This window comes from Macaca mulatta, chromosome 15 (assembly GCF_049350105.2).
Source record: "Macaca mulatta isolate MMU2019108-1 chromosome 15, T2T-MMU8v2.0, whole genome shotgun sequence".
NCBI lineage: Eukaryota > Metazoa > Chordata > Mammalia > Primates > Cercopithecidae > Macaca > Macaca mulatta.
The window spans coordinates 24,868,978-24,881,032 of record NC_133420.1 but is presented as its reverse complement, the minus strand read 5'-3'; the positions used below and the strand labels follow the sequence as shown (position 1 = coordinate 24,881,032).

At 43.6% G+C, this 12,055-nt stretch overlaps 2 protein-coding genes across 7 annotated transcripts in view; both read right to left on the bottom strand.

Annotated features, from left to right (window-relative positions):
- The window catches only part of RC3H2 (ring finger and CCCH-type domains 2), a 57,391-nt gene extending 55,711 nt beyond the window's left edge, over window positions 1-1,680 (bottom strand). For 4 of the 5 annotated variants that reach the window (XM_015116855.3, XM_028834229.2, XM_015116854.3 and 1 more), the window contains exon 1: window positions 1,393-1,680. The gene's annotated coding sequence lies outside the window, so the exon portion shown is untranslated. 5 annotated transcript variants of the gene reach the window in all.
- A 2,923-nt stretch (window positions 1,681-4,603) lies between these two features.
- Window positions 4,604-10,148, bottom strand: ZBTB6 (zinc finger and BTB domain containing 6). Of its 2 annotated transcripts, none has more exons than XM_077965015.1 (2): window positions 9,378-9,537; window positions 4,604-8,935 (listed from the first exon to the last, which is right to left on the bottom strand). In XM_077965015.1, the coding sequence occupies exon 2, from the start codon at window positions 8,924-8,926 to the stop codon at window positions 7,652-7,654; it is 1,275 nt and encodes a 424-aa protein (XP_077821141.1). In that variant the 5' UTR covers window positions 8,927-8,935; window positions 9,378-9,537; the 3' UTR covers window positions 4,604-7,651.
- Window positions 10,149-12,055: the final 1,907 nt, after the last annotated feature.

The window sequence follows — 12,055 nt, the reverse complement described above, 5'->3', positions numbered from 1 at the left end:
TGAAAACATGAATCTCCAAATCAACGAAAATGCCCATACTGAAAAACAGTATTTACATTGTTTTTCCTTTAACAGGATGTAATGACCTCTACTTCTTCAAAAATTGAACGTGGAAGTAAACAACGTAAGAAAGGCTTGTGAAGCTAGAACAGTGGTATAGCTTTTTAGACAGATAAAAGGTGTTTTAAAAAGAAGAATCTATTAATATTCTTAATATTGTAAAAAGTGTTTAACTAAGTTTGTATGTTTAACCATTAAAAGGCTGCACCGGCTAACATTTGTTTCTTTGCTTTTGAGTGACATTTTACCACTGTGGTGTAGCAACATTAGCTTTCTCAGGTTAACCAAAAGTTCCTATTGGAACTTAAAGTTTGACCAATACAAAATTGGAAAAAAGATTACTTAAAGCACTTTATTTGGGATACAAAGTCACCCACCCACAATGGGTAGGGGGAGAGTAGAAATGAAAAAAAAGAAAGGCCCTGGGTAAGGGGAGAGGACGAATTAAAAAGGGAACCCAAGGGTTATGAAAATATAAATAAATCACTGGATTAGATTTACTTTATGCCAGTGATTACTTGAGTCAATTTTGGTGTGAAGGATGTATCCGCCGGTATCTTAAACTGTTGCCTTGTTATTTGAAGGATGGAAATGACAGCTACCCTTATCTTCTCCCATCCTGAAAGCTAAGGATAGAAAAAAGTACAGCTGCTTCTCTGAGAAACAAAGATGCTTTCTACCATTCTTCTAAGATGGTGGAAGAGTCTCCTCAAGAGGCTACACCAAGAAGGAAAAATCAGAGAGGTAAAGAAGAAAGCCATAGCAGAATTCCCTGGCTGTGTTTCATGCCATTGCTCCTAGCCACAACCCCTGTGCAACCACTCAGGTCCGGCCATCCCCATCGAGGGAGGTTAAGCCCTCCCAAGGCATTGTTTGGCCGGGGTTCCTATTTACCACTCAGATCGCCTCCACCATCCCCTACGCTAGGGTCTCGGGAAGCCCCAGGGTAGAAATCTGAAAAGCTAGGAGAGGACTTGCTTTCGAGGACCTCTTGCAAACCCCCTTACTAACTGGTGTAGGAAAGGGAGAGTGAAGCCGGGCCTCTGCTTGGGTGGGTTCCTTAGGGGTCAGAGGCGTCCGCTCAGCCAGTGTCGAAGGAAGGTGGCCATTTGAGCCGGTCGCTCCGCATCGAAAAAGCCCTACCAGAGAGAGGGGCCTCCGCAGGGCCCGGGTTCCGTCCGAGTGTCAGATGCGGCCCTCAGTTCCCAACCCTCGAGGCACCAGGGGCGACAGCTCACAGGCCCCAGGGCTGAGAGTGGTCTCCCGCCCGACCGCCGGGGACCAGGCACCCGGGCTGGGGCCCGAGCCGCATCGTGCCCGCCCCCGCCCTACCTGAGGGGGCCCGGGTGGGGTCGCTAAGGGCCGCTCCCGGGAGCCCCGCGACGGCGCGGCTCGGCGACGGAGGCGCCTCGTCTCGCCGGGGCAGAGCTCGGCGGAGGTTTCACGACCTCAAACTCCATCGGGAGCTACAGGGACAGCCCCGTTGGCGGCGGCGAAGGCCGCGACGGGGCCTCCTCCTCCTCCCTCTCCCTCCACCTCCGCCTCCTCCTCCTCCTCCTCCTCCTCACCACGGAGGCGGACCTGGAGGGATCCCGACCTAGCTCTCGCGAGAAGTTACTCCCAACTTAACGCGAGATTACGCAAGCCCGGGAGTCGGGAGTTGGAAGGAAAGCGTAGTAGCCCCAGCCACCCAAACTGCGTATCAACTTCCCTCTGCCTCAGCGAATCCACCCCGATCACGTGACAAGGGAGCCCCGGAGCACTGTGGGAGGTACTATGAGAAGGACTAGGCAAGCCGAAGGGATTGATGGGAAACTCCCTGCACATTCATCTGTGCCTTGAGCCGGCTTCCTAGACGCTGGTTTGAGCCAGTGTCTCCTTCGTGAAAAGCGTCGAATCCATTGAGCAGAATCTGATACATCTGTGTTACATTCTACTTCACGTTCCTGTAATGACATGCTGACAGGATCCCTCAATCCCTCCACAATGTCAAGTAATCTCCCAATTACAAAAACAAAAAAGAAAACATGTATTTGGCAGGCACTTCCATATCTCCGTTCTTTATTAAAGAGAGAGCTCTGTTCCTAGACAAAGAGTCCAAAGGAAAAAAAAAAAAAGCTCTGAGCTCCTCAAAAGCTGGCAAAGATAAAAATTTAAGCACAAATTCTGGCATCATATCTCAAATATTTGTTGAAGCTTTTTCCACAGCAAATTAAGGTAAGAATGATTCTTACTGTTTATAATTTATAGATGAAACAGACTTGGAATAGGGATAAGAGAATTAACATTTATAAACTACTTAGTATGTGTAAGGTCCTATGTTAGGTGATGTTTAATTTTAAATGTTTTAGTTTTATTTACATTTTATTTAATTAGCAAGGTGATCCTAGAAGGCAGATACAATGTACCTCTTGTTACTGATGAGAAGCTAAAGAATGTAGGCTAGAAAATGACCATGACGCCTGGCGCGGTGGCTCACGCCTGTAATACCAGCACTTTGGGAGGGCGAGGCGGGTGGATCACGAGGTCAGAAGTTAGAGACCAGTCTGGCCAACATAGTGAAACCCCGTGTCTACTAAAAATACAAAAATTAGTCGGGTGTGGTGGCGGGCACCTGTAATCCCAGCTACTCCGGGGACTGAGGCAAGAGAATCGCGTGAACCCGGGAGGCGGAGGTTGCCATGATGGAGACCGCCATTGCGCTACAGCCGGGGGGTGGTCAGTGCCAGACTCCGTCTCAAAAAAAGAAAAAGAAAAAGAAAAAAAAGGACCATGACTTGTAATTAAACTCAAGGCACTTTCCTATGTGAAATCAGATGTCCAACAACAAAAATATGCAAGTAAACCTACGATGAATTAGAATATGGAAAGGTTGCTTTTACAGTTTCATCAAAATATATGGTTATTACCTATTATATTTGTCTGAATGACAGGCAAAGATCAATGGTTTTGAAAAAAGATTCATTGGCCACATCAAAGACGTTTCTTCCACACATTATCTTTTTCGTTCTCTTCTCCTTTTTATTTTTTTGAGACGGAGTCTCGCTCTGTCCCCCTGGCTGGAGTGCGGTGGCGAGATCTCGGCTCACTGCAAGCTCCGCCTCCCGGGTTCACGCCATTCTCCTGCCTCAGCCTCCTCAGTAGCTGGGAGTACAGGCGCCCGCCACCGCCCCCCGGCTATTTTTTTTTTTGTATTTTTAGTAGAGACGGGGTTTAACCGTGTTAGCCAGGGTGGTCTCGATCTCCTGACCTTGTGATCCGCCCGCCTCGGCCTCCCAAAGTGCTGGGATTACAGGCGTGAGCCACCGCGCCCGGACACGTTCTCTTCTCTTTATGATACATATGCCAAGCCTAGAGAACTGTTAACAACCAATACTTGTTTCAGTAATTTCAACTGGACAGTGATAGGTGATTTTACATGTACATATTTGTTTTCCACACTACTGTGTGTATACACACACACAATACATATATAAATATATACACATATATGCATACATATTATATATATATATGTACATATATATATTTTTGAGATGGAGTCTCGCTGTGTCGCAGAGGCTGGAGTGCAATGGCGCAGTCTCGGCTCACTGCAACCTCCGGCTCCCGGGTTTAAGGGATTCTCCTGCCTTAGCCTCCCCAGTAGCTGGGATTACAGGCACCCGCCATCATGCCTGGCTAATTTTTTTTTTTTTTTTTTTTTTTTTTGTATTTTTGTAGAGACAGGGTTTCACCATGTTGGCCAGGCTGGGTTTGAACTCCTGACCCCAGAAGATCCTCCCGCCTCGGCCTCCAAAGTGTTGGGATTACAGGCGTGAGCCACCACGCCAGGCCATATTTTTCTATTCTACTGGATATATTTACATTTCACTAGACAGGAGAATGTTTATTTCTGATAATCTGAGATTTTTCAAAGGTGTCCTGACCACCATATTTATTTTTATTTTATTTTTGAGACGGGGTCTGGCTCCCTCACCCAGGCTGAACTGCAGCCGTGCGATCTCGGCTTATTGCAACCTCCGCCTCCCAGTTTCAAGGGATTCTCCTGCCTCAGACTCTGGAGTAGCTGGGATTACAGGCCAGCGCCACCATGCCCAGCTAACTTTTGTATTTTTAGTGAAGGGTTTTCATCAGGTTAGCCAGGCTTGCCTCGAACTCCTGACGTCAAGTGATCTGCCAGCCTCGGCCTCCCAAAGTGCTCCCAAAGTGTTGGGATTACAGGCGTGAGCCTCAGCGCCCAGCCATGACCACCATATTTAAAATTACAATCCCATCCCCCTTCTCTGATACTCCCTATTCCTGATTTTTCTCCAAATTCCTTCTCAAACTTTCACAGACATGGATTTTACTTACTTGTTTACTATTCGTCTCCCTTCACTACAATGTTTCACAAGAGCAGGAATTTTTGTCTGTATACCTAACTTATACTGCATTGTAAGGACTCAGAAGTATTTGCTAGATGAATGATTAATGAATAGCCAGGAGAAACTGTATCCTTTAAATTGTATCCTTTAAAATTCGAAGATGAAGACAAAACACATAGTCCATTCCCACCTCCAGTTTATTATTTCTTATGTAAACATGTAAGATAGTTACATCCCAGGAAAAAGGGCAAGTGTTTTCTCTTACAACAAAGTAACGACTACCTTTTTAAGATCTTTTATACGTAAATGGAGTAAATAAAGAGGTTGAACTCAAACACTTTGCATTTTTCTGTCATATCAGAAACACAAACTGTGAATATGTTAAATGAATAAATTCTATACTTTGTCATACCTTCACTTTAAAAAAAGATTCCATTTTCCTGAAAATTTTTAAACATATCATGCAAACAGACACTCTCCTAGGAATGTTTGGAGATCATTCTGTGCTACTGAACAGGAATAAATAATATAAATAATAACCATCACTTTCACAAAACCCCCCCGGCCAGCAAAAATCTCAAAGTGCTCACAAAAAATTTTACAACAATCTACAAGGCACACATAAAACTTAAACATAGTTTCAACCAATTTTTTGTTTTCAAATATCCAAGATAGTAGATACTAATTCCTAAAAAATCAGATTACTATTCTTTTACCCTCTCCTCCCATCTCCATCCTTCCCCCTTCCCCCCATGCCATTTTATCATAGGAAGCAAAAATAAGAAAAGTATTTCAATCACTAGTAAACTATTTCTGAAAAGAAAATATTTTCACACCAACAAATGGCCAGTGTTAGGTCAAATGGAAGCAATGAGCTATGAATGAAAAGTAAGCAATGAGCCATCATCCTTTCCAGTGGAAAGAGATCCACTATTTAGAAAAATTATGTCTCCAATGGAGTACTTAAGTAACAAAGTTCATAAAGACACAAAACCGTCCTCTCTTGCTTTCCCCTCTTCTGTTCTGAGGGAGAATTAAATATAAAATCATGGAATTTTAGACCTGGAAATGATCTTTCAAATGATGAAGATCAAAGTAATTTTACATATATAGTTTAAAAGTTCAAGGAGAAGTTCAGCACAATGTCACTAACTACTAACGTTGGGTTATGAAGTCGGTTTTCTCGTCAAATGAGACCTGCATTCTTAAAAGTCTCTAGGAAAGTTAAAATTCCGTGGAGAATGTCTTTCCCACAAAAGTATCAAAAGAAGGTTAACACTTACAACAACGAACATGTGATTCATCACACAATTTTTATAAATGGTACAAAGTATATTACATTTTAAAATATAGAAGGGCTTCAATAGAAATTAAATACAGTAGAAATTCTACATAAAGCTAAGTTAACTAGAGGAGGACTAGAACAGCTTGAAAGTAAGATGCATCTAGTCAGGCTTCTTTACCAAAAGCAGTTCTTGTGTTTTGAAGAATATTATTTGCCCTGCAGTATATTTTAATCTTTGTTAAAATAATTTTTTAAAGTTTCTTATGATATGTAGATGGGGATATTAGAGAACTATGGCTTGGAACACCATATCAAATATGACTGTCACTAAAATAATCATACAGTCATGGTTTTCCTTTTGGCGTAATTTTGGAAATATAAAACTCTAGGGATGGTTAAGATTCTTATCAACCCGGGGCCGGGCGCGGTGGCTCAAGCCTGTAATCCCAGCACTTTGGGAGGCCGAGACGGGCGGATCACGAGGTCAGGAGATCAAGACCATCCTGGCTAACCCGGCGAAACCCCGTCTCTACTAAAAAATACAAAAAGTAGCCGGGCGAGGTGGCGGGCGCCTGTAGTCCCAGCTACTCGGGAGGCTGAGGCAGGAGAATGGCGTGAACCCGGGAGGCGGAGCTTGCAGTGAGCTGAGATCCGGCCACTGCACTCCAGCCTGGGCGACATAGCGAGACTCCATCTCAAAAAAAAAAAAAAAAAAAAAAAAGATTCTTATCAACCCATAGTGAATGGAAATTCCATTAATGTAAATTTAAAAATACAACACTAAAGCTACCCCTTTTTAAATTGCTCATCGAATAACAGCTAAAATATATATTGCCAATTCAAAACTTAAAATGATATGGATGAACCTCAAAGTCATTATGCTGGGTGAAAAAGCATGTCAAGAAGGAACATACCGTTAAGAATCTGTTTATATGACAGTCCAGAAAAGGCAAAATAATAGTGACGGAGAACTGTTGCCAGGATTAGAGCTAGAAGAGCTGACTACAAAAGGACAGCATGAGAGAGCTGTTGAGTGAAGGAACTGTTCTGTACCGATTGCTGTAGTGGTGCATAAATCTTTGTGTTAAAATTCGCAGAACTATAAACCAGGAAGAAATTTCAGTTTTACTTCATGTTAAATAAAAAATAAAATAGAGAAGAAGTTTTAAAACAGTAGAACAGATATCTTTGGTAAAGGTAGAATTTCTCATTTTTCACAGCTTCATGCCAATGGTATAATTTTACTGGCCACAAAATTATTGATCCAATTGTATTAAATAAAATCAAGAAACTTGGGCCCAATTAACCATTTCTTAAATATGTATACTAACAAGGCCTGGAAATAAAAGTATTTTAAGGAATATTAACCCTTTATAAAAAATAATCTCCTATTCCCAAGTGAATGTGAATTGTTACTTTATACATTTTAAAATGAAAAGTATCTTGGTGTTTAGTTTGGAATCCAAGAACAGCTGGTAAAAAGTTAAAAAAAAAATTTCTTAGTGCCATCTGTTCTAAAGTGACTAGAAACACATAATAGTGTTTTTACCTTTATTTTCTCTGTTATCCTAATTCATTAGTTTTTATATGATTGGATTTTATACTTAAGTCAGTTACTTAGAGACTCCAAATCAGAATCTGCAAATACTGCTGGATCCTTTGTCACTAGAATCAAGAATGTGTAAGAAAGGAACTCTATTTCTCTAGGGATACTACTGAGACTTATATGTAATGTATGAGATGAGACAGAATCCCATCAGCTTTACTGTGCCTCCCATAACTTTGGAACTGTTAGAAGTTCAGAAAGAATGATTATGTGTAAGCCAACCAAATATAAGAAACAAAGATTAGGGGGGATGAAATATTACAAATGCTGCATCTCTATAGAAAGACTTGCCTAATAGAATAATACAAACTTTATATAACAAGTCTGTGATTATAATTATAGTAGACTTTGCCTTTTGAGATCAGGCCTAGATAGTTTTTCACCACTGCTTCTGCCATGGACGGAGGTTAAGTGCTTTTTGAGAGCAGACTTGTGCTTAAAATCCATATCACAACAGTGGCATTTGTATGGCCGATCCCCACTGTGTATGTTCAAGTGGTCCTGAAGTGTGCTTTTAGCAGTAAATGTCTTCAAGCACACAGAACACTGAAAGGGCCGTATGCCCATGTGTCCTCGAATGTGTCGGTTGAGATTTTTCTTCTGTGTAAATGTTTTCCCGCACTGTAAGCATAAGAATAGTTTATGCATTTTAAGGTGGCGCAGATAGTTTTCAACATGAAGAAAGCCTCGAGGACACCTGGGGCACTGGTGCCTCAGTGAATAACCTTCCTCCAGATTCTGAATCTCACTCACTGTACCATAACTTCCTTCAGTATTCTCACAAAATAAGCCCTGACCTTGATTCCCAGGAACTTCAGCCACTCTGCTCTCAACTGTAGAATTGATCAATGAATGCTGTGTTTCAGAGAAATACATGCTTGCTTTTGAAGAGGTACAAGGCTGTGAAAACTGCCCATTTTCAACACCAGCTGTACTGATGGATTCTACGTGAAGGATACAAATTTCATTGTCTTTAAAATCTATGTCTACCGCAGACAGCTCTGGTGACTTCATTTCCTTTCTCTCTGATGTCAGACTCTCTACTGTAGACTGCAAAGCATTGCTTTCCTCTTCTTTAACATGGAAATCTATGTTCACAGGACTATCTTCTGAAATTTCAATTATCTCACAGTCTTTATCAGAATTTTCATCTTCATTCTTAACATCAGGATCAGAAGACTGACACAGGTCAGTGTGTTGGTTGTTGTTTTTCATAGAAAGATCAATTTCCAGATATTTTGACAAAGCTTCTGTGCACTTTTCCACAATGTGAACCATTTGAAGGTAACTGGCAGCAGTCAAGTATTTCAAAAGCTCTTTCCTTTTAACTTCAAGTGCTCCAGTATAGCAAGAGAGTAACAATTTTCTGCCAACTTCTGCACTCTGCAAGATGGTGATTCTGACATGTTTTGACTGTGTGAGTAAAAACTGATCTCTCATAAAAGTGGAGCAAGCAGCCAAAATCACCTTGTGCCCCTGGAACTCAGTGTCATTAATGTAAATTGATACATCACAAAATAAATTCTGCTGTCTCAAAAGATTCATTTTCTGCAAGACCACATCTCCTTGCTGTTCAAACTGGAAATGCAGAACATCAGACTCAGCAGCCATGATCACAATCTAAGCAAAGTAAAACACAAACATTGATGTAATAAAGATAGGGAATGCTTTCTCATGCTGTAATAGTGAAAACAAACAAAAAACCCCAAACCTGAATTAGGAAAAAGAAGACTCAAAGTCTAATGTAGATGCTATGAACCCTTATGCCACCATCTGAAAACTGAGAACTTTATAATGCACTTCTCTATGATCTCATAGCACATTTTTCATAACTTTGTTACAACATTTATTACACTGAATTGTAGTGAACAGTTTCTAGCTTGTTTCTTTTGCTAAATGTTGTTTGCGTTGTGGTCAAGAACAATCTGTCAATTTTCAGTATCCAATAATGAGCATGACCACCACAAAGTTGATTTAACATAATATCCCCAATTACAAACCTTAACGTAATCTCTAAACTTCCTACTCCCCACCACTACAACAGGTCTCCCTTTCGGTTCACCTGAACAACTGCAATATCTTCCAACAGGTCTCCTTTATATGCCAGATTACCCTCCTGAGTGCCACCAGGATTAACATCCCTTAAGGTTTTTGTTTGGTTGGTTGGTTGTTTTTTAATTTCCCTTTTAAATCTTCCATCGCTCTCCTCTACCTCCGGGACAGACCAAATTTCTTAGGGAAGAATAAGAGACCCATCACGATTTGGCCATAACCCATCTTTATGGCTTTATCACCTTCTATTCTCTTTTTCATACTCGAACCTCCTTCATACTAAATTTTTCCATCATTGCCCAAACAAAAAGACAGGAATACACATTTCTTAAATTCGCGTTTCCAGTTCCTTTTTCCAGCTAGTGATTAGGCTCCTTTAAGCCCAAATCAAGTAAAACTAATATGACTCCACCTCCCGTTTCCACCAGAGAGTCAGTCGCTCTCTGAGCACCGCGAAATGGTGCCTGATTCATCTGTGTTCCTGCACCGAGCACAGGGGTCCACACAGAGCAGGAGGAGCTCAGGGAACATCTGCTGAACTGAAACCGGATCCCAGGTTCAGCACACAGGTATTCTCGAGGCAACCCTGCGAAGGGCCAAGGCCCTGTCGACCAACTGGTTGCAGCACCAGATTAGCCACTCCGGGGCCGAGCCAAGCTGTCCTCCTCCTCCTCCTCCTCTTCCTCAGGCACCCCCCACCTGAGGAAACTCCCTGGCACTCACTCACCGACTCAAAATACTATAGAGTCGAGGATTCCGCGGCAGCGTCTGCCCAGGCCGGAAGATGGACTTAGCCAGGAAGAAAACACATCCGGTGCCAACCAGCTTTATTCTTCACTGGGGCCCTCTGGGCGCCCCGGAAGGACATTCTGAGACGGTCTCCCTTCCTCACTTCCCCCCTCTTGGAATGACAGAAAGACACCTGAATGCCGGCAAGCCCCATCTCTCATGTCCCAGTTTCGGCACTCGAGCCGTTCCCCGCACCCCCCCCTCTTTTTTTTTTTAAGACGGAGTTTTGCTCTTGTTGCCCAGGCTCGAGTGCAATGGCGCAGTTTCCGCTCACTGCAATCTTCGCCTCCCGGGTTCAAGCGACTTTCGCACCGCAGCCTCCCAAGTAGCTGGTATTAGGCGCCCGCCACCACGCCCGGCTCATTTTTGTATTTTTAGTAGAGACGCGGTTTCACCATGTTGGCTAGGCTGGTCTGGAACTCCTGACCTCAGGTGATCCGCCCCCCTCGGCCTCCCTAAGTGCTCTGATTACAGGCTTCAGCCACCGCGCCCAGCCCGAGCCGTTTCCTTTTGTGAGTCCTCCTGAACATCCGAATTGGAGACGGGGTTTGAGGTTCGGTTACGGCAGGTCTGTCAGAGTAACGAGACCTTCAGAGTAACCAGACCTTTTATGGATTATTCTGGGACGATTTCTCTCCTTATCGGGGCCACCTACAACTTGAAAGGTAGCAGAGCAGAAACTATCGTAAGGGTCTGTATTCAAGATTACCTAGGTAATGCCCCATCAGGAGCTGGCCCCAACTTCTGGATCTAGCTTCACACTTAAATCCGTTACTCCCTCCCAAAACTTTTGGCCCAGCTGTTTCCTCTGACGTGCCCTAGCCTTTTCCCCACGTATCTTTTTTTTTTTTTTTTTTTTTTTTTGAGACGGAGTCTCGCTCTGTCGCCCAGGCTGGAGTGCAGTGCCGGATCTCAGCTCACTGCAAGCTCCGCCTCCCGGGTTCACGCCATTCTCCTGCCTCAGCCTCCCGAGTAGCTGAAACTACAGGCGTCTGCCTCCATGCCCGGGTAATTTTTTGTATTTTTAATAGAGACGGGGTTTCACCGTCTTAGCCAGGATGGTCTCGATCTCCTGACCTCGTGATCCGCCCGCCTCGGCCTCCCAAAAGTGCTAAGATTACAGGGGTGAGCTACTGCGCCCGGCCTTCCCCATCGTATCTTTAAAGAACCCGTTTATAAATCTCATCATCCCTGAAGCCATCCTGAACTGCCCTAAGATAATTGGTTCCCAGTTGGGAACCTGTAATCCCTTTGCCTGCCTTCATTATTGCACTTAACACTCCTGTATTAATTTGTGCCTCATCTAGGCAGAGGTATTTAGGACAGTGGCTTACTGATCTTTGTATTCTCGAAGTCTAGCACTTGGTAGGCATCAAGTATTTGTGCTGAATGAAGATATGTCTGAACCAATTTTTTTTTTTTTTGAGACGGAGTCTCACTCTGTCACCCAGGCTGGAGTGCAGTGGCACGATCTCAGTGTACTGCAACCTCTGCCTCCCGGGTTCAAGCAATCATCCTGCCTCAGCCTCCCGAGTAGCTGGGATTACGGGGGCCCGCCACCACGCCCAGTTAACTTTTGTATTTTAGTAGAGACGAGGTTTCACCATGTTGGCCAGGCTGGTCTCGAACTCCTGACCTCAGGTGATCCACCCGCCTTGGCCTTCCAAAGTGCTGGGATTACAGGCATGGGCACCCAGCCTTTGAACCAATTCTTTTTTTTTTTTTTTTTGAGACAGTCTCTAGCTCTGTCGCCCAGGCTGGAGTGCAGTGGGGCAATCTCGGCTTACTGCAAGATCCGCCTCTCAGGTTCACGCCATTCTCCTGCCTCAGCCTCCCGAGTAGCTGAAACTACAGGCACCAGCCACCAGGCCTGGCTAATTTTTTGTACTTTTAGTAGAG